Consider the following 17,571-nt stretch of genomic DNA (forward strand, 5'->3'; position numbering starts at 1 on the left):
GCCTGCTCTGGCCGGGGGGAAGCTGGAGCTGCCGACGCCAGAGCTCTGCTCTAAATCCCGGCTGCGTGTCCTGACTGCAGCAGGGCCCTGGTCCCTGCCAGCTTTGGGCCCTTCCTTGTGGGGGGATGCTGCAGTGGCAGACAGGAGGGAGATGGCACCCCTTGGGGTGACAGTCCCCTGCATCCCTGCAGCACCAGCTACGTGGGATGCCCCAGGAACCTGGGCAGAGGTAGGACGGGACCCATGGGGCTCAGGAGGTACCATCAGCCTCAAATCTGCCTCCTCTGGTGCCTGCCATAGTCCTGCCCACTGAGCTGGAACCAAGGGGAGGTCAGGGGTTCAGGCAAGTTTGTAGAAAACCTGCTTATTTTAATGAAAATATCTAGAAAAGCACAGGCATTGCAGCCCTAGGGTCAAACAGGTCCCCTGGGGCACAGGGGGCTGCAGGGGCTGTGCTGCAGCCTCAGCCCCATTGGAGTCTTCTCTCCAAGCTGCCACTGGCACCTCACTCCTCTGCTGGCCGTGGCTGCTTCCAGAGGAACGTCTGGATGGAGTCGCCAGGAGCCACGGCCTCGATGAAGCCGGCCCGCGGGTCAGAGATCCCAAAGGACACGTCCATGGGGGAGCTGTGGGGGAAATGAGAAGGAGATGGGAGCTCAGTGGGGTCAGTGGGGTCTTTTACCAGCAATCACAACTGAGCCACTCACCGGTTCAGGACCACCAGGACGATGGCACCATCGGGGCGCAGGAAAGCCGAGTGCTCCAGGTCACACCGGCGGCACTTCTTGGAGACGGCCAGTCCCACACGCTGTGAGCCCTCGGGGATGAACTTGCTGTGAGGACAAGCAGGATCAGAGTGTGGCACCTAGGACGTGGTACCTGGAGCCACCAGCCTGTGGCCCCCAACACACCTGAAGTGCCCCAGGTGGTAGAACATGGGCTGCTTGTAGAAGACGTCCTTGCTGCTGTCCACAATGACGGGGCTGTCCACGTAGTTCTTGCTCCAGTTGGGGCCTCCCTCCATGTCCAGGGCCAGGTTCCAGTCGGTCCAACCCGTCACGTAGTTGTTGAGGTTCTGCAGGGCAGGGGATGGTGCTGAGCCACAGGCAGGCCCAGGAGGTGGCCAGGGCGGCCAGTGCATCCATGGCTCCCACCAGACCCTACCGTCAGGATGCTGTGGCTGTACTTGCTGCCTCGGTCCCAGCCACCCAGCACCACCCTGGGCTCCCAGAAGTAGGAGCCTGTGGAGGCCTCTGTGGAGATGAGGAAATAGTCCGGGAAGAGGTGGTGGGTGATGGAGAGGGTCAGGTCGATGGGCGCCAGAAAGTCCAGGTACCAGTGGATGCCGATGCCGCTGATGTAGCTGGCAGCCACAGGGTCTTTGAGAACCTGGCAGGAGAAAAGGGTCACCAGTGCCCAGGGCTGTGACATTGCTGTGGGGCCAGGACAGCTGCTATGGGGACTTACCACCTGGGCCCAGTAGGGCAGCATCACCCTCTGGTCATCCAGGATGATGAGCTGGACATGGCGGTGGGAGCTGTTGGCCAGCGCCGGGCCCAAGTCCTGGGCGATGAAGTCCCGCTGGTGCTCAGGGGAGAAGCCCAGGCACTGGAAGGGGTAGAAGACGATCTCACCGGCCGTGGGCTCGTTCCCCGCCGTCACTGCCCAGAAGGTCAGGTTGTGCTTGGCGTATTCATCCAGGAACCTGGTGTGGGGTAGACGGTGAATGGCCCCGTTGCACCTGTGCCGGCCCCAGCTCCAGGCACGGCATCCCCAGCACCCACCGCGCTCCCGTGACCCCTCACCGGATGAAGTACTTGGCCCAGGCCCTGTGGTACTTGTCCCCGGGGCTGCCCTTCAGTGTTCCCCTCCCTGTCATCGCTCCATTCGTCTTCATCCAGACCGGGGAGGTCCAGGGGCTGGCATACAGCGACAGCGGCCGCTTGGCCACTGCCTGAGCTGCTTGGAGGATGGGGATCTAGGGACAAATGGGGTGGCACAGAGCTCTCCGGGTCTGTCCCAGCACTGGCAGTGCAGGCAGCAGGAGGAGTCATCTCCCTCCCCAGAGGTGGGAAGGTGCTCCCTTTTCCCATCCCATCCCATCCCTTCCCATCCCTTCCCATCCCATCCCATCCCGTCCCATCCCATCCCATCCCACCCAGGTGTCAGAATGAATCCTCTTCCTCCCCACTGGAAGTGCTCACCTTCCCCTTCCTATTTCATCCCATCCCATCCTATCCCATCATGTCCCACCCCATCCTTTAACCCACCCAGATGGAAGGATGAGTCCTCTCCCTGCTAATCAGCAGGAAGGAACTCCCCTTCATCCCCTGTCCATCCTGTCCCAACCCAATCCCATCCCATCCCAGTCCCATTCTGCCCCATCCCACCCAGGCAGCAGACCCAGTCCCTCAGACTCTTCCTGCAGGTCTCACCTTCATGCGTGTGTCCTCCTCTGTCAGGTTGAACCGCCTCAGCTCGAAGTCGCCCTCGGCATCGGCGTAGGTGTACAGGCGGATGGAGAAGTCGGTGCTGGCCATGGGCACACGCACCAGGTTGTACTCAATGCCTGAGGACAGGGCAGATAGTGATGGGCATCCCCGAGGTGTATTTGGGGGGTCCAGCTCCCTGAGCCCCTCAGAACAAATCTCAGCAGCCAGACCCCAGTCCCACCACCCAGCAGCGTTGGGCTCACCTTCCTCGGAGAAGTAGGAGTGGAGCAGGTGGTTCTGGGCATCCTTGGACAGGGACTGGATGTTGATGGCAGCTGCGTCGGTGATGGAGCCACCAAACCCCTTCACCTTCTGATACCTCTGCGCCGTGTCCAGGGTGAGGTGGAAATCTGTGGGGACACACAGTGTCACCATCCCTGCTCTGTGGGACAGGCTCTCTCACAGCAGGTGCCAGCCAGGGTGGTACCTGGGGTCTTGGCGTTGTGCTGGAAGCTCCCCTCGCTCCGCTCCAGCCGCTTGCCGGCCTTGCTGCTCTCGTATTTGACGTAGGAGCCGGGGGCCGGCAGGACCAGGGGGTCCAGCGTGTCGCAGTACATGGCACTGCAGGCACACACCAGCGAGCCGTGCCCAAAATCCTTGGCATCACAGGGACGGCCACCTGCAGCAGAGGAGAGACCAGGTGGGCACCGAGGGTGTGGCACGAGCCCAGCTCATCCCTTTGACCCATGACAGACTCCAAATCTGCCACCCTCCAAAGCCCAGAGACATGGGCCAGCACGTACCTGTGGCCTGCAGGGCCACCTGTGCCAGCAGGAGCCAGCCCAGGATGCTGGCACAGCCTGGCCCCATGGCACCTCTGCTGCAGCAGCTCAGACGATGCTGTTGGACACTCTGGAGCTGGAAACAGGGTGAGGTGTCAGCACCCAGCTCTTCTCACCCTGACCCAGCCCTGCAAGGGGACAGAGACACAGGGCAGGGACAGCCCCAGCATCATCCCCCTGCCCAGGGACTTTGGGGACCAGCAGACCCCCCTCCCGTCAGGGCAAAGCCTGTCCTGCCCTCTGCCCACTGCTCCAGCCCAGCACTCACCTTCCCTCCCACCCCTCCAGAGCCCACCAACAGCTGTGGCTATGTCTCAGGTGTGGGCAGCCCCCAGGTGTGGGCAGCCCCCCAGGTGTGAGCCACCCCCCCAGCCCGCTGTTCCCAGCTGCCCACGCTGGCTGTACCCAGCAACTTTGTTCACTCCCATCAACTCCCTCCCACTCCTTCTTCCTCCTCACATGTGCCACAGCTGTGCCATGCCATGTCATGCCACACTGCATCACCCCATGTACCCCCAGTGCCCCCTGAGCCACGGCTAGGAGCAAACAGCTCCGCACTCCCAATCCCACATGCGTGGCAGCTGGGGCTTGTCCAGCCAGAGTGGTTTGGAGCCCAAGGCCCTGGCATGGAGAGTCCCACATTCCCCTGTTCTGCGCAGCTGCTCACACCCTGTCCTGTCCTTCCCCTGGTGCTGGGCAAGGAGCCTCTCAATGAGAGCACAGAAGGAGCCAACTCCAAGCCTCAGGACTCCGGTACCAGACTGAGGACGCCTGGGGACCTCCGCCAGGGTGGGATGGTGCCGAGATCCAGTGGGATGTGGAGTGGGGCCAGGCAGCCGTCACGCCTCCACTGCCTCCCACTCCCTGCCTGGGAATGATGCCCAGCTTGGCCAGGGCATGGCCCCAGCATGGTCCTGCTGCCCAGGGCTGTCCCATCCCTATCCCCATCTCCATCCCCATTCCCACCTGCTGAAGCCACCCCAGATCCAGGGGACTCACCTGCTGCCAAACCGCCTCTCGCTGCGTCTCTGCGGCAGCGGCAGCAGGACCTGTGTCCTGGCTGTGCCTGGTGGGAGGTGATGCATCTGGCGGAGCAGGAAAGGTGAGTTTGGAATGGGACAGCTCATGAGACTCATGAGACTCTGTTTGAAGAGGAGCCTGGGGATGATTTTGCAACCTGGCTCCAGTGAGCTTTCCACACACCACAGCATTTGCAAAGCTCTCCTGAAACCTGTTCCAGTGGCCAGAGGGAAGCTGGGGAGGGGAGGATGCTCGCCAGCCCCTCAGGTGCCTCCATCAGCCCCCACAGCCAGGCCTGCCCTGCTTCCCTTGGGGAGAGCCCCACGGGAGCAGCCCTGTGTCCCTGGGACACCTCGGACAGGGTAGGGCTGGCTGTACCCATCCAGGGGCCACCGCCGTGACCTGTGTCCCGTTTGTGGCTGCTCCAGCGCCTTTCCTGGCACGGGCAGAGACAGCAGCCAGTCACGGCAGGGACCCCCGACCCCTCCTGCTGGCTCCGCAGGCGATGGGCACAGCGGGGGCTGCCGGCGCTGCCCGCCGAGGTCCCCTCGCCCCCGCCGTGGGGCCGTGCCCCCCACGCCGGAGGCCGCAGCGGGCTGGGTGGAGCCGGCTGCAGCAGTTTATCCTCTGCAAAACAAGTCTGGGCTCCACACCGTCTAATTTGGGATCCTTCCTAATTGCAGGCATCTGCTCCGCAGGAGAAACAGGAGGCGGGCAGAGCCACAGGGGGAGTGGCATCTGCCCCGGGGACCCCTTGGGGCAGCTGGTGAGGGTGGCCAGGGAGGCAGACCCCCGCCCAGGGACCACAGTCCCCTACCCAGGGGCCACAGTCCCCCACACAGTGACCACAGCCCCTGACCCAGGGTCACAGCCCCTCGCTGGAGATCACAGCCCCCCACCCAAGGCCCTGCTCCTCCTGCAGCCACCAGAGAAGGGATCCCCCAACCCAGGCTGCAGCCAGAGGGGATGATGGGGGTGGTTCCTCCAGCCTCACCCCACCCCTCGCACCCATGGCCGGGGATGTTGCATCCCCCCGTTTCCCGGCTGGCTTTTCAACAGGGAGGGAAGGAAGGCACCACCCTGCAGCAGCTTCGGTTCCAAACTGGCAGGAGCAGGGAGCCAGCCCAGAGGGGCTGGGCCAAAACATTTCCCTGCACACTGGTCCCTGGGCGGTGCTGAACACCTGGGGTGAGGGCTCCGTGTGTGCCATCCTGGCACAGCTGTCCCCTGGGAAGGGGACATTCCCAAGGTGTCAGGAATGGCAGCAGGACCAGGGCAGTGACCCTGTGCTGGGCACTGATGAGGTCACACCTCGAATCCTGGGGGTCAGTTCTGGGCCGCTCATGACAAGAGAGACCTTGAGGGGCTGGAGCATGTCCACAGAAGGGGATGGAGCTGAGGAAGGGTCTGGAGCACCAGGAGAGGCTGAGGGAGCTGGGAAAGGGGCTCAGCCTGGAGAAAAGGAGGCTCAGGGGGGACCTTGTGGCTCTGCACAAGTCCCTGACAGGAGGGGGCAGCTAAGTGGGGGTCAGGCTTCGCTCCCAGGGAGCAAGGGACCAGACAAGAGGAAATGGCCTCAAGTTGCATCAGGGGAGGTTTAGGTTGAATATTAAAGAAAATTTCTTCATGGAAAGGACTGTCCAGCCCTGGCATCGGCTGCCTGGGGCAGTGGTGGAGTCGCCATCCCTGGAGGGATTTAACGGATGCGTATGGAGCACTTGGGGACATGATTTAGTGCTGGCCTTGGCAGCGCTGGGGGAATGGTTGGACTTGATGATCTTCAAGGCCTTTTCCAACCTCAAGGATTCCATGATTCTATTCTATGATTCTAAGCACAGGCAGCCCAACCCAGCTGCTGCTGGGGCCAGCGTTCCCCAGGAACACGGATAAAAGCACAGGACAGGCTGATGTGCTCCATGAACAGGGCTGGGATGGAGCCCGGTGCCACCTTCACACCACACTCCAATAAACCAGCTGTTAAACCTCTGGGGTTTTCGTTTTCCCCAACCTCAGCAGTTCCATGGCTCTCACACAGGGGCATTGGCCAAGGAGCACTCTGGCTTTCTCATTCCTGTACTTCAAAGATGCTGGTAACATTCCCAAAGGCACAGGGAATACTGTAACTGGTATTTAGGGAAAGCAAACAGGACGGGGAGGTCATTGCGGGCTGCGGCCGGTGTTGGCCACAGCCAGAATAGAGGGGACTCTGTCCAGAGGCCACCCTGGAGAGGTGGCACCGGCCTAATTTGTCCATAAGGTTCGGTGGATGGGGACACTGATATCATTTACTCTGCCTTTCCGACAGCGTCTGACATTTGGATTTTTGAAAAAAATTCCCCCAAAAAGTAGGCTGGGGAAAACCAACAGCACATACGGAACGAATCAAGGGCTGGCAGCGGCCTAGGCTCCAGCTGCAGGGATAAACAAGGAGCCACCCGCAGGCCACGGGGGCCGGAGCCCCCGGGGCACCCCTGGCCCCGCGCCGCCCCGCCGAGGAAAACCGAGCGATTTCCGAGCGCGTAGAGGAAACACTGACGGGAACGGCGCATTCCGGAGGGAGCGCGTCATGGCTTTACTTGGCGCCCGAGACACACGCGAAGGTTTCAAGGGGGCCACGTGTGGAAGTGTGGTCCAGGAGACGGTGCGGAGGGAGCTCCCAGGGGGATGGGAAGTGCCGGGAGGGAGGGGAGGCTGGGAAGCTGCAGCCCCGGGCAGACCCCGGTGCCAGCGGAGCCCCTCGTGCAGGGGCTGCACCCCCAGCAATGGGTCACCATCTGCTTCCACCCTTGAGGGGTGCTGGAAAGGGTGGCGGAAGAGCTGACCCCCGGAGCCCCCCAGAGCCCCCCAGCACTCCCCTGGCCATCACTGCTGGCGCCACAGGTAGGTCTGGATGGAGTGGGCTGGAGCCACGGTCTCGATGAACCCCATGACAGGGTCCCGGATTCCAAGTGGCACATCCCGGCCAGACCTGGGGACCGAGAGGGGCTGAGCAGGTCGGCACAGCCGGGGCTGAGCATCACCCCCTGTCCCCTGCCTGGGCTGACCTGTTGAGGACCACCAGCACAAGGGCACCATCGGGGCGCACGACGGCCACGTGCTCCAGCTGGCAGAGGAGGCAGCGGCGGCTGCTGTGCAGCCCCACCCGCCGGGAGCCCTCGGGGATGAACTTGCTGTGGGGAGAGGACCAGGAGAGGGGCTCTACCCCTGCTCTGGGGCTGGCGGCAGCACCTGAGCCCCCCCGACCCACCTGAAGTGCCCCAGGTGGTAGAACATGGGCTGCTTGTAGAAGATGTCCTTGCTGCCATCCACGATGACGGGGCTGTCCACAAAGTTCTTAACCCAGTTGGGGCCCCCCTCCTGATCCAGGGCCAGGTTCCAGTCGGTCCAACCGGACACAAAGTGGTTCATGACCTGGGGGGGGCAGGGAAGGGGCTGAGTGAGGCCGAGTCCCCCGGCCCCGGGCGGGCAGTGTGGGGGCCGTACCGTCAGGATGCTGTAGCTGTAGTGGTCCCCTCGCTCCCAGCAGCCCAGGGACACGGCGAAGCGGAACATGAAGAAGCCAGTGCAGGCCTCCGTGTAGAGGAGGAAATGGTCAGGGAAGAGCTTGTGGGTGGCCTCCAGGCTGCAGCCGGGTGGGACGATGGCATCCAGGTACCAGTGGACCGCCAGGCCAGCCACATAACGGGCAGCTGTGGCATTCCCCAGGACCTGGGGAGCAAACGAGATGCCTCACCCCGAGGCTACCCATGCCTGAAGCCCGTGGAGATGGACACACGGACTCTATGTGCCAGTGTGGTCTCCCAGGGCCACCTCTTGTCCCCTCCCTGCAGCACTGCACCCCTTTGAGCAGCACCCCAGCATGGATCTGGCGCCCCAACAGCACCCCAACATGGCTTTGGCACCTCGCTGGGTGCCATGCTGAGGGGGTGGGGTCCAGGTTTGCCCCTCGGTGAACCCCTTGCCCCCCACCTGGCTCTGCTGCTGCCTGGTCCTCCCTCCACATCCCCCCTGGGGTGGTCCAGCCCTGTGGCCATGCCATGGCTGGAGGCAAAGGAAGGGCAGGCTGCCTGCCCTGAGGCTGGGGCAGGAGAACATTTTACTTTCTCTCCTCCTTGTTTAAGGTGATTCCCCCAAACAGCCCTTGGAGCACTGTGCGGGGAAGCCAAGTCAGCCAAAACTCTGCCCAGAAAAGGTGCTGGCAGCAGCACTGCCAGGATCCAGGGATCCAGGATGTGGGTGCCACCTCCTGTCCTCACTCCCGCCGGGCACATGCAGAGGTGGCTGCTCCCGAAGGAGCCAGCTCCGGCTCCCACTCCGGCAGACCCGGTTTGCTCCCACTCTCTAGGGCTGGGAGAGGCCGCTGGCTCCATTTCCAATAAAGCCTGGGGCTGGGGCACGAGGCAGAGGGGAAGGAAGGGGCTCTGCTCTTCACCACTTTGGCCCAGTGTGGGAGGTGGATGCGCTGGTCGTCGAGCATGAGGAGCCGCGTGCGGTGGGGGCTGCGGGCCAGCGCTGGGCCCAGGTCCTGGGCGATGAAGTCTCGCTGCTGTGCGGCCGTGAAGGCGATGGTGGGGGCCTGGGGGGGCGTGAAGAGCCCTGCCAGTGGCTCGTTCTGTGCTGTCACTGCCCAGAAGGTCACGTTGTGTTTGGAGTATTCATCCAGGAACCTGGTGCAGAGAAGGGGGGGCAGAATCAGCTGTGCTGTCCCCCCACCCCCCTCCCCAGTGCCCCCGCTGTCCATCCCAGCCTGGTTCCAGAGACAGTACTTGATGAAGTAGTTGGCCCAGGTCTTGTGGTACTTGTCCCCTGCGTGCCCTTTCAGAGTGCCTTTCCCACGGACGTCCCCGTTACTCCTCATCCAGGCTGGGGCAGTCCAGGGGCTGGCGAACAGCAACAGCTGCCGCTTGCTCATGGCCAAAGCTCGGCGCAGGAGGGGAATCTGCGGGAGGGAGCAGAGGGACGGGGTCAGCTACAGCTCCCCAAAACCACGGGGCCCGGCATGGGAGGAACTCAAGGGACCTCAGTGGGGACTGGTAGCTGGCAAGCACCACCCCATGGCACAGCACCCTGGCTCCTCACCCTGCCAGTGCCAGCTGGGATGCGCCAGGACGTGCCCCAGAGGAGGTGCCAGCTCCCACGGGCTGCCACGGTGTGTGGGGCTCAGCAGCACCTGCTCATGGGGGTCCCAGCACGCGCAGGAGCTCCGGCGCGAGAGGGGACAAGGTGCCCATGGCAGCGGCTTCAGCCTCCCACCTTCATCTTCACATCCTCGTCCACCAGCCTGAAGTGCTTCAGCTCGTAGTCGTCAGGGACATCATCATAGCTGTAGGGGCGCACGGAGAAGTCGCTGCAAGCCATGGGGACCCGGATGAGGTTGTACTCAATCCCTGCGGAGCAGGAAAACATCAGGTGACGGTGTCCCTGCAGCGGGGACAGGCACAGCCACCTCTGGTGACCCCACGATCTGCTCACACCGCCGTGCCCTCACCGCTCTCAGAGAAGTAGGAGCGCAGCAGGTTGTCCTGGGCCGGCTGTGACAGCTTCAGGATGTTCATGGCAGCTGCATCAGAGAGGGACCCGCCGAAGCCCTTCACGTGCTGGTACAGCGCGGAGATGTTGAGCGTCAGCAGCAGCTCTGCGGGAAGACCCCGGATCAGTCCGTGGTGCCTGGGGGTCCCGCGGGGGCACCGCCACCCACCCGCGGCGCTACCTGGGGTGCGCAGACTGCTCTGGAAGCTCCCCTCGCTCCGCTCCAGCCGCTTGCCGGCCTTGCTGCTCTCGTACTTGACGTAGGAGCCGGGGGCCGGCAGGACCAGGGGGTCCAGCGTGTCGCAGTACGTGGCATTGCAGACGCAGACCAGCGAGCCGTGCCCAAAATCCTTGGGGATGCAGGGTCGGGCAGCTGGGAGGCATGGGAAGGTGGGGGTGGCTGCCGGCTCAGGGACGTGTCCCTGTCTGCTCTCCCGCCTGCTCCGGGGCGATGCCATTGTCCCCGTCTTCCGCACCCCGGCACCTCCCGGGCACCTCCCGGGCACCCAGCTCCGCGCTGCCCCTGGGCTCCTGTCCTTGTCCCAGGGTGCCCAAGCTCCGCTGCCACCCCCGCGACGTCCCCGTGCTCACCTGCCACCTGGGGCACTGGCACCAGCAGCAGCAGCAGCCAGCCCAGGATGCCGGCAGCCCCCATGGCCCTTCCGCGGTCCCCGAGCTCTGGCGGGTCCCAGGGAGCAGCACCTGCGGGCGGGGACACCCTCAGTCAAGGCAGGGGGATGGAGGGATCAGCCCCATCTCCTCAGCCCCTGTTCCTCCTTCCAGGGCCATAGAGCTCCTGCCACCTGCTCCATTCCCCCCAAACACCCTCATCTTGCAGGTAGGTTGGGGTGGGTCCATCCCTCCCGGGAGCCCGCACCCCACCCACCTTCACCCCAGCTGCTCCCGACCTGCGCTGCCGCCAGCCCTCCTCCTCCTCAGCAGCTCCAGCCTCCCCACCTCGCTTTTACAGGGAGCTGCTCGGAGACCTCCCTCCGCAGCACACCCTCTCCCACCCCCACAGCTCCTCCTTGCCCTCCTCCCGGCCCGGATCGCCGTGCATCTCCTCGCCGTGGGGCTGGGGAGCACCGGGTCCCCTTCGCCCTCGCCGCCGTGCCAAGCTCTGCCGGAGTGAAAGGTCTGACCAGCACGGGGAGGTGTCGCAGGGGCAGCTCTGAGACCTCACTGCCAGCCCTGAAGGACGAGCTGATTCCTTCATTTTGTCAGGCAGGGTCTGGAGGAGCCCCTGGGAGCCCAGCAGAGCCAAGGGCAGGCTCGTGGCACCGCCGCCTCTCCTGCTGGGGACCTCCAACAGCACCCTGGGACACCCACTTATCCCTGGCCAACACCCCACTGTCCCCAAGGAGCCGCGGGGCCATGCACTCAGCATTGGAGGGTCCAGGACACCCAGACAAGGTCAGTGAACGTGGCTGCATGGCCCAGGGCAGCATAAAGACACAGCAGGGGTGGCCACACGGGAGCTGGGGCCGTTGCCATTCCCTGCCCAAGCCTTTGGCATCACTGACCCCAACTCAGCACGTGCTGGGGAAGGCGGCAGCAGTGACAGCAGTGACAGCAAGCGGGCAATACCCCAGCTCCTGGACAAGCAGGGCTGCACTCTGGCTGTCAACAACAGCAGCCGGACCCTCAAAGGGGACGCTGCTGTCCCAACACCGTGCCAGGAGCAAAGCCCAGCTCTGCTGCTCCAGGAGCGCTCCCTGCTCCTCCAAGAGTGACCCTCCAGCCCAGCAAGCCAAGGCTGAACTGGGCCAGCTCCCCTGGGCACACAGACCCTACCTGGTCCCATCACCCAGGATGTTCCCACTCCCCTGGACATGTAGCCATCACTGCGGGGACATCCTCGGCATCTCCACACAGGGGTGGACCAGGGAATGGAGAGTGCCCAGATCCCAGCCACAGTTCCCAGCCACGGCTCTGCTGGCCTGGAGCATCAATCACCAGGTCAGGGCTCCCCTGCACAGGGTTAAATTGCTCCGTTAGCTTTCCCTCCGTGGGTGGAGCAGCACCTCATGAGTAATTTTCTCCGTTTCTGGCATATCAGATGCAGCTCTGGGGCAATTCAATTCATCAAAGTCCCTCCTACCTCCAGCACTGCCCTGCTGTGGGCCCTGCCATGGTTCCACACCTCTACTGGGAGCTGAGCCATGGGACACCCGGGCCAGCAGCCACTGGGGCTGGGGCAGATGGAGCCAGGTAGTCCCTGGTTGTATCTCATGGGGCAAACAGGTGCCCCAGGAGGGAGCTCCTGTCCCTGTCCCGCTGCGCCAGGGATCTCCCACCTCCAAGTGTGATTAAGGAGCCATCAGACTGCTACACCCTGGCTAATGAACTCCAATTCTGGGGAGGGATTAATAGCTCCTAAGGCAGTCAGCCACCTCCAAGCTTACTTCCAGCCATCCAGGATGCCCTCGCTCACCCTTTCCTATTCCAAGGTCCAGTTCTTCCTGCCCCCCATCAGACACAGCCCCCCAGCTGGCTCAGGTCCCACAGCTCCTGGAAGCAAAACACTGCGGAGGCTGCTGGAGCTCATCCCTATCAACAGCAGCTGATAAGAGCGTCCTGCTGAGCAGGAAAAGTGAGACCCAGGGGCCAGGCAACGCCTCACTTGGAGCCGCTGGCACAGCAGATACTGGGCAGCCCCACCAAGCCCCCCAAAGCTGCTTCTTGCAGCCAACCTCCGAATATGGGGAGCTCGTGGGGGTCGCAGGGGCCTCGTGGCATCGTGTGACCGCCCTTTGCAGTGCACAGGTGGGTTCGTTCCAGGATGGGGTCAAGGATGTGGGGTCAATGGAGCTGTTGGAGGAGCCGGGGTTGAATTTTGTCCCTAAGCCAGGACAGTGTGGATGGGGACTCAGGGGACACGGAGATGGGCTGAGTCACTTTTATGGGGATCACGACTCCGTAAACATCGATGCCAAAGAGCCTCAGTGCAGCATCACAGAAACTCCTTCCCATCAGTGAGACCCCAGCCCGGAGCACGTGGGGACACAGTCCTTAGGGTGATCACCAGCTCCAGGCCAGCTGCTGCGGGACCCCAGCAGCCCCCAGCCACTGAGAGCTCCAAACAAGCCAAGGCTTTGCACAAGAATTAATGAGCCAAGCCCAGCGACGTCGGAGGATTCGCCTCCGCTACGTTTATCCCAGAGCCAGTCCGTCCTTCAGCACGGAGCCGAGCGCAGGGACCAGGGCACGTGGACCAAGGTGATTCAGCATCCGGCCACCAGCTGTTAGCACCAGGACAGGTAAGTCAGAAGCAGGTGGAGGAGCAGCCCTGCACCGGGAGTGGGGTGCTGGGAGCGGGGTGCTGGGAGTGGGGCTCGCTGATCCTGGAGAAACATTTCCCTCTTGTGGCCAAACACAAACAGCCTCGGGGCAGGAGCAGGGTGCTCTCCCCAGGACTCTGGCAGCACCTCCCGGAGTTGCGGGGTCCCAGGAGCGGGGGGTCCCTGTGGCACCATGGCGTGCCAGTGTCCCAGGGTGACACTGTCACTCACTGACCACGCCTGGGCTGTGCTCAGCCCACGCAGCATCGGGGCTGTCAGTCCTGACAGCACCCCCGGGCACATCCCGCCTGCGCGGATCAGCCCAGGGGCCCGGCCGCCCTCCTCGCCCTGAAATCGTGACCTCCCTGCCCTAATCTCCTGCTCCCACGCCCTGCCAGCTCCCTCCTTCCTTCCTGGGTGCGCCCACACTCAGCACCCACTCCCGGTCCTGTCCCCACTTGCTCAAGCCACCCCAGCTCTGTGGTGGCCACTGAGCCCCTGGCACACCCCCACCCTCCTCATCACAGTGGGGACCCCTCGGCTCAATCCCCACGGGAAACAGCAGGGTCCAGGCAGGGCTGCTGCAGCCTGACCAGCCTCCCTGTCCCAGAAAAGCCCCAGGAGCAGCTGGCACTGCCCTGACCTCAGCCAGAGCTGGCTGGGACCCCGAGACCCCATGCTGCGATGCTCCTGGAGCTGGCTCTGCGTCCAGCCCCGGCCTCAGGGGCCTTGGTCTGGGAGAGACATGACCCACACAGCCCCTGGCCTGACATCAGGCTGCGAGTGGCCCCAGCTTGGCAGGAAAAGCACAGAAAGCTAAAGCCTGGCCACAACCCCTGCTCACCCCTTGCATCAAGGGGGGTGTCCAAGTGCTTTGTCCCTGCTCCTGATGCAGCACCCAGAGCATCTGCATTCCGGGTGAACCCTGAGCTACTTGCTAGGTCCTAAAACCTGTCCCCAAAAGCAGCAGGAGCACACCCAGGCTCTGCTCAGCCCCAGCCAGGCAGCATACGCTTGGAACTGGGAGTAGACTCATGCCCAGAGCATCTCTCAGCAGGGCGAGCCCCACGGGGAGCTGAGGTGGGCAGAGGGGCAGGGCATGGGCAGGGACAGGGGCTGCCCCACGCTGTTCCAGGTGCTCTGCGCTGCTCGCCAGGCTCCAGCAGGCTCCATGCCGGGGTGGCACCCAGCCACAGTGCCCAGGAGCAGGGGAGGGACCCGGACGTTTCTCTTCCAGCCGCAGACATCAAGGCAGCATCCGTGTTTAATGTCAGAACAGCAGAACACAGCGTTCACAGCCTGTGGAGTCTCCACCCTGAGGGGCACCGGTGCCCCCAGCCCTCCTGCACATGCACGGCGTCCCCGGCCCAGCTCTCGGCTCCGCCGTGGCCCTGGGGAGCCGCTTCCCCCGCGCGCCCCGGCCCGAGCCCGTGGGCAGCTGGGGCTGCGCCTCCGGCCCGGCTGCGTCCGGCCCCTGGCCGGCCACGGGCGTCTTGGCCCCCTCACTGCCGCCGCCACAGGTAGGTCTGGATGGAGTTGGCCGGAGCCACGGCTGCGATGAGGCCGACGGTGTCCGCCAGCCCGAAGGTGATGTCCTGAGGGGAGCTGGGAGGAGAGAGCAGGGGGGTGAGACCTGCAGCACCTGCTAGGGCACAGGGCCCAGGGGGATGGGGTCCCACGCAGCGGGGCCGGGCTGCATCGCTCACCGGTTCAGAACCACCACCACCACAGCCCCGTCGGGCCGCAGGAACGCCGTGTACTCCAGCGCTGTCTTCTTGGACTCTTTGGAGGCGGTGAGCCCCACGCGCTGGGAGCCCTCGGGGATGAATTTACTGAACAGACAAACAAGAAGCAACCCCAGGGAGGGAGTCAGATGCCAGGAGAGCTCCTCGCAAGCCAAACTTGCCTTGCTCCTCTCAGGACAAGCTGCTGCTGGAGCCCAGGCAGCTCAGCACGTGTTGTGGGCCCCAACCCACCTGAAGTGCCCCATGTGGTAGAACATGGGCTGCTTGTAGAAGATGCCTTCGCTGCTGTCCACGATGACGGGGCTGTCCACATAGTTCTTGACCCAGTTGGGGCCCCCCTCCAGATCCAGGGCCAGATTCCAGTCAGTCCAGCCAGCCACAAAATGGTTCAGATTCTGCAACAGGACAGCTCAGACGCCTGCCCAAGGAGCGGGAGGCTGAGGGAAGAGGGAGCACACTGGCAGCCCTCGCCAGGGCCGAGCGCACAGGGAGACACAGGGCCCTCACCGTCAGGATGCTGTGGCTGTACTGGTTCCCCCGCTCCCAGCAGCCCAGGATCACATCCCGCTCCCAGAAATGGGCCCCAATGGACGCCTCTGTGGCCAGGATAAAGTAGTCAGGGAAGAGCTCATGAGTGGGCAACACTGTGTCCTGTATGGGGCCGATGAAGTCCAGGTACCAGTGGATGCCGATGCCGTGGACGTAGCGAGCTGCCTTCTCATCCTCCAGGACCTGGCAGAGAGACGAATCAGTCCCACGGGGCAGAGTCAGAGGCCCCCCAGCCCTCCACAGGACGGAGCAGCCAAGCGCCCCAGAGGGACAGGGGCTCTGCTCCGGGCCACCATGCTGGCACATCCCCTGCCGCGCTCACCACTTTGGCCCAGTGCGGGAGGTGCAGCCGGTTGTCGTCCAGGATGATGAGCTGGATGTGGCGGTGGGAGCTGTTGGCCAGCGCTGGGCCCAGGTCCTGAGCGATGAAGTCCCGCTGCTGCTCGGCCGTGAAGCCCAGGCACTGGAAGGGGTAGTTGTTGATCAGCCCGGCCGTGGGCTCGTTCTCTGCTGTCACCGCCCAGAAGGTCAGGTTGTGCTTGGCGTATTCATCCAGGAACCTGGCGTGGGGGGCAGGGGTGAGCCGTGAGGAGTCCCCAGTGCCACCACTGAGGGTCCCTCAGGTATCGCCCCCGTCCCCCTGCCCCAGCCGCTCCTCACCGTATGAAGTAGTTGGCCCAGGTCTTGTGGTACCTGTCCCCTGCCTGCCCCTTCAGTGTCCCCTTCCCCACGTAGGACTCGCTGGTCTTCAGCCAGGTGGGGGAGGTCCAGGGGCTGGCATACAGGGACAGCGGCCGCTTGCTCACGGCTGAGGCTCGGTGAAGGAGGGGGATCTGCAGGAGGAGGTGGAGGGGCCGACTCAGCCCAGCCCCTGTGACCCTCCATCCCACCCTGCTCCCTCCCACTGCTTGCCTTCAGCTTCGTGTCCTCGTCTCGCAGGCTGAAGTGGGTGAGCTCGTAGTCGTAGGGGATGTCATCGTAGGTGTAGGCGTGGAGGGAGAAGTCGCAGCTGGCCATGGGCAGCCGGATGAGGTTGTACTCCAGCCCTGCCAGGCACAATGGGACATGAGGTCTCCAAGGCCTGCCGGCAGCCATGGCCCCTGTCACCATCCCACCCGTCTCCCCAATGTCCCACCTTCCTCAGAGAAGTACGAGCGCAGCACGTGATCCTGCGCTCTCTCCGGCAGGGATAAGATGTTGATGGCAGCCGCGTCGGTGATGGAACCACCAAAACCCTTCACCCTCTGGAACCGCTGCGTCGTGTCCAGGGTGAGGACAACATCTGCAGGGAGGGGAGCCCAGCGTGACGGTGCGTTGCAGCAGGGTCCATCCCATCCCTGCCACCCGCGGCGCTACCTGGGGCACAGAGGCTGCGCTGGAAGCTCCCCTCGCTCCGCTCCAGCCGCTTGCCGGCCTTGCTGCTCTCGTACTTGGCGTAGGAGCCGATGGCCGGCAGGACCAGGGGGTCCAGCGTGTCGCAGTACGTGGCGTTGCAGACGCAGACCATGGCATCGCGGCCGAAGTACTTGGGGCTGCAGGGCCGGGCGCCTGGGGGGCACGGGAGGGTGGTGGCGGCAGCCTCGGGGACGTGTCCCTGCCAGCTCTCCCGCCTGCCCCGGGATGACACCGCTGCCCCCGTGCTCCACACCCCAGCACCTCCCGGGCACCGAGCTCCACGCTGCCCCGGATGCCCAGACAGCTCCCGAGCATCCCGGACCACGGACTCCCAGGACATTCCCTCTCCCTCCCCTCCCATTCCGGTCCACCGAGCGCCCCAGGCCGCCCGGGGACCCCCGTCCCTTCCACCCACCGGGTACCCCCGGGCTCCCCTCTCTCACCTGCGGCCCGGTTCACGGCCAGCAGCACCAGCAGCAGCCGCCGGCACAGGGCACCGACGGCCCCCATGGCCCCGCCGCTCCCGGTGCGCTCGGAGCCGGCCCGGCAGCACCGCATCCGCCACCGGCCTCGCCTTTAAGGGCGCCCGGGCAGCCCGTCCCGCCCACACCCGGTGCAGGAGCGGCACCGACTCTGGGCGGGCCTGGCCCCGGCCCTTCCCCCGCGCCGGTACCGGAACCGCGAACCGGGGGAACCGCACGGGCCGCTTCCCCCTCCCCCCCTCCCCAGGAGGCGCAGGCTGTCCCGGTCCCGGTTCCCGTTCCGGTCCGGTCCCGGT

At 64.3% G+C, this 17,571-nt stretch overlaps 2 protein-coding genes across 10 annotated transcripts; both read right to left on the reverse strand.

Moving 5' to 3' along the window:
• Positions 1-331: 331 nt before the first annotated feature.
• LOC116436559 (lysosomal acid glucosylceramidase-like) lies at positions 332-11,721 on the reverse strand. Of its 9 annotated transcripts, none has more exons than XM_032093776.1 (12): positions 11,618-11,672; positions 10,415-10,525; positions 10,063-10,196; positions 2,920-2,977; positions 2,696-2,842; positions 2,436-2,569; positions 1,806-1,978; positions 1,468-1,705; positions 1,165-1,389; positions 912-1,075; positions 708-833; positions 332-626 (listed from the first exon to the last, which is right to left on the reverse strand). In XM_032093776.1, the coding sequence occupies exons 1-12, from the start codon at positions 11,655-11,657 to the stop codon at positions 506-508; spliced, it is 1,671 nt and encodes a 556-aa protein (XP_031949667.1). In that variant the 5' UTR covers positions 11,658-11,672; the 3' UTR covers positions 332-505. The 9 variants fall into 9 exon arrangements, with proteins under 9 accessions (XP_031949667.1, XP_031949668.1, XP_031949672.1 ...); XM_032093777.1 differs by having other exon boundaries at positions 2,920-2,950; positions 10,036-10,196; XM_032093781.1 differs by lacking the exon at positions 11,618-11,672 and adding an exon at positions 10,710-10,792.
• A 2,629-nt stretch (positions 11,722-14,350) lies between these two features.
• On the reverse strand, positions 14,351-17,445 carry LOC116436561 (lysosomal acid glucosylceramidase-like). Its single transcript, XM_032093785.1, has 10 exons — positions 17,237-17,445; positions 16,755-16,946; positions 16,534-16,680; positions 16,311-16,444; positions 16,059-16,231; positions 15,721-15,958; positions 15,357-15,581; positions 15,081-15,244; positions 14,811-14,936; positions 14,351-14,709 (listed from the first exon to the last, which is right to left on the reverse strand). The coding sequence occupies exons 1-10, from the start codon at positions 17,349-17,351 to the stop codon at positions 14,607-14,609; spliced, it is 1,617 nt and encodes a 538-aa protein (XP_031949676.1). The 5' UTR covers positions 17,352-17,445; the 3' UTR covers positions 14,351-14,606.
• Positions 17,446-17,571: the final 126 nt, after the last annotated feature.

Source organism: Corvus moneduloides, chromosome 29 (genome assembly GCF_009650955.1).
Source record: "Corvus moneduloides isolate bCorMon1 chromosome 29, bCorMon1.pri, whole genome shotgun sequence".
Lineage (NCBI taxonomy): Eukaryota > Metazoa > Chordata > Aves > Passeriformes > Corvidae > Corvus > Corvus moneduloides.

What these genes read in the sequence shown, in the direction of transcription:
- LOC116436559 (XM_032093776.1), bottom strand. Translation starts at nt 11,657, where the DNA reads ATGTCCAGGGGAGTGGGAACATCCTGGGTGATGGGACCAG. An exon ending in GCACAACGCCAAGACCCCAG is followed by an intron (nt 2,843 to 2,919) that starts GTACCACCCTGG and finishes GTGTCCCCACAG; the next exon opens with ATTTCCACCTCACCCTGGAC. An exon ending in TGGGCCAAGTACTTCATCCG is followed by an intron (nt 1,706 to 1,805) that starts GTGAGGGGTCAC and finishes ACCCCACACCAG; the next exon opens with GTTCCTGGATGAATACGCCA.
- LOC116436561 (XM_032093785.1), bottom strand. Translation starts at nt 17,351, where the DNA reads ATGCGGTGCTGCCGGGCCGGCTCCGAGCGCACCGGGAGCGGCGGGGCC. An exon ending in CTCGTACTTCTCTGAGGAAG is followed by an intron (nt 16,445 to 16,533) that starts GTGGGACATTGG and finishes TGTGCCTGGCAG; the next exon opens with GGCTGGAGTACAACCTCATC. An exon ending in TGGGCCAACTACTTCATACG is followed by an intron (nt 15,959 to 16,058) that starts GTGAGGAGCGGC and finishes CCCCCACGCCAG; the next exon opens with GTTCCTGGATGAATACGCCA.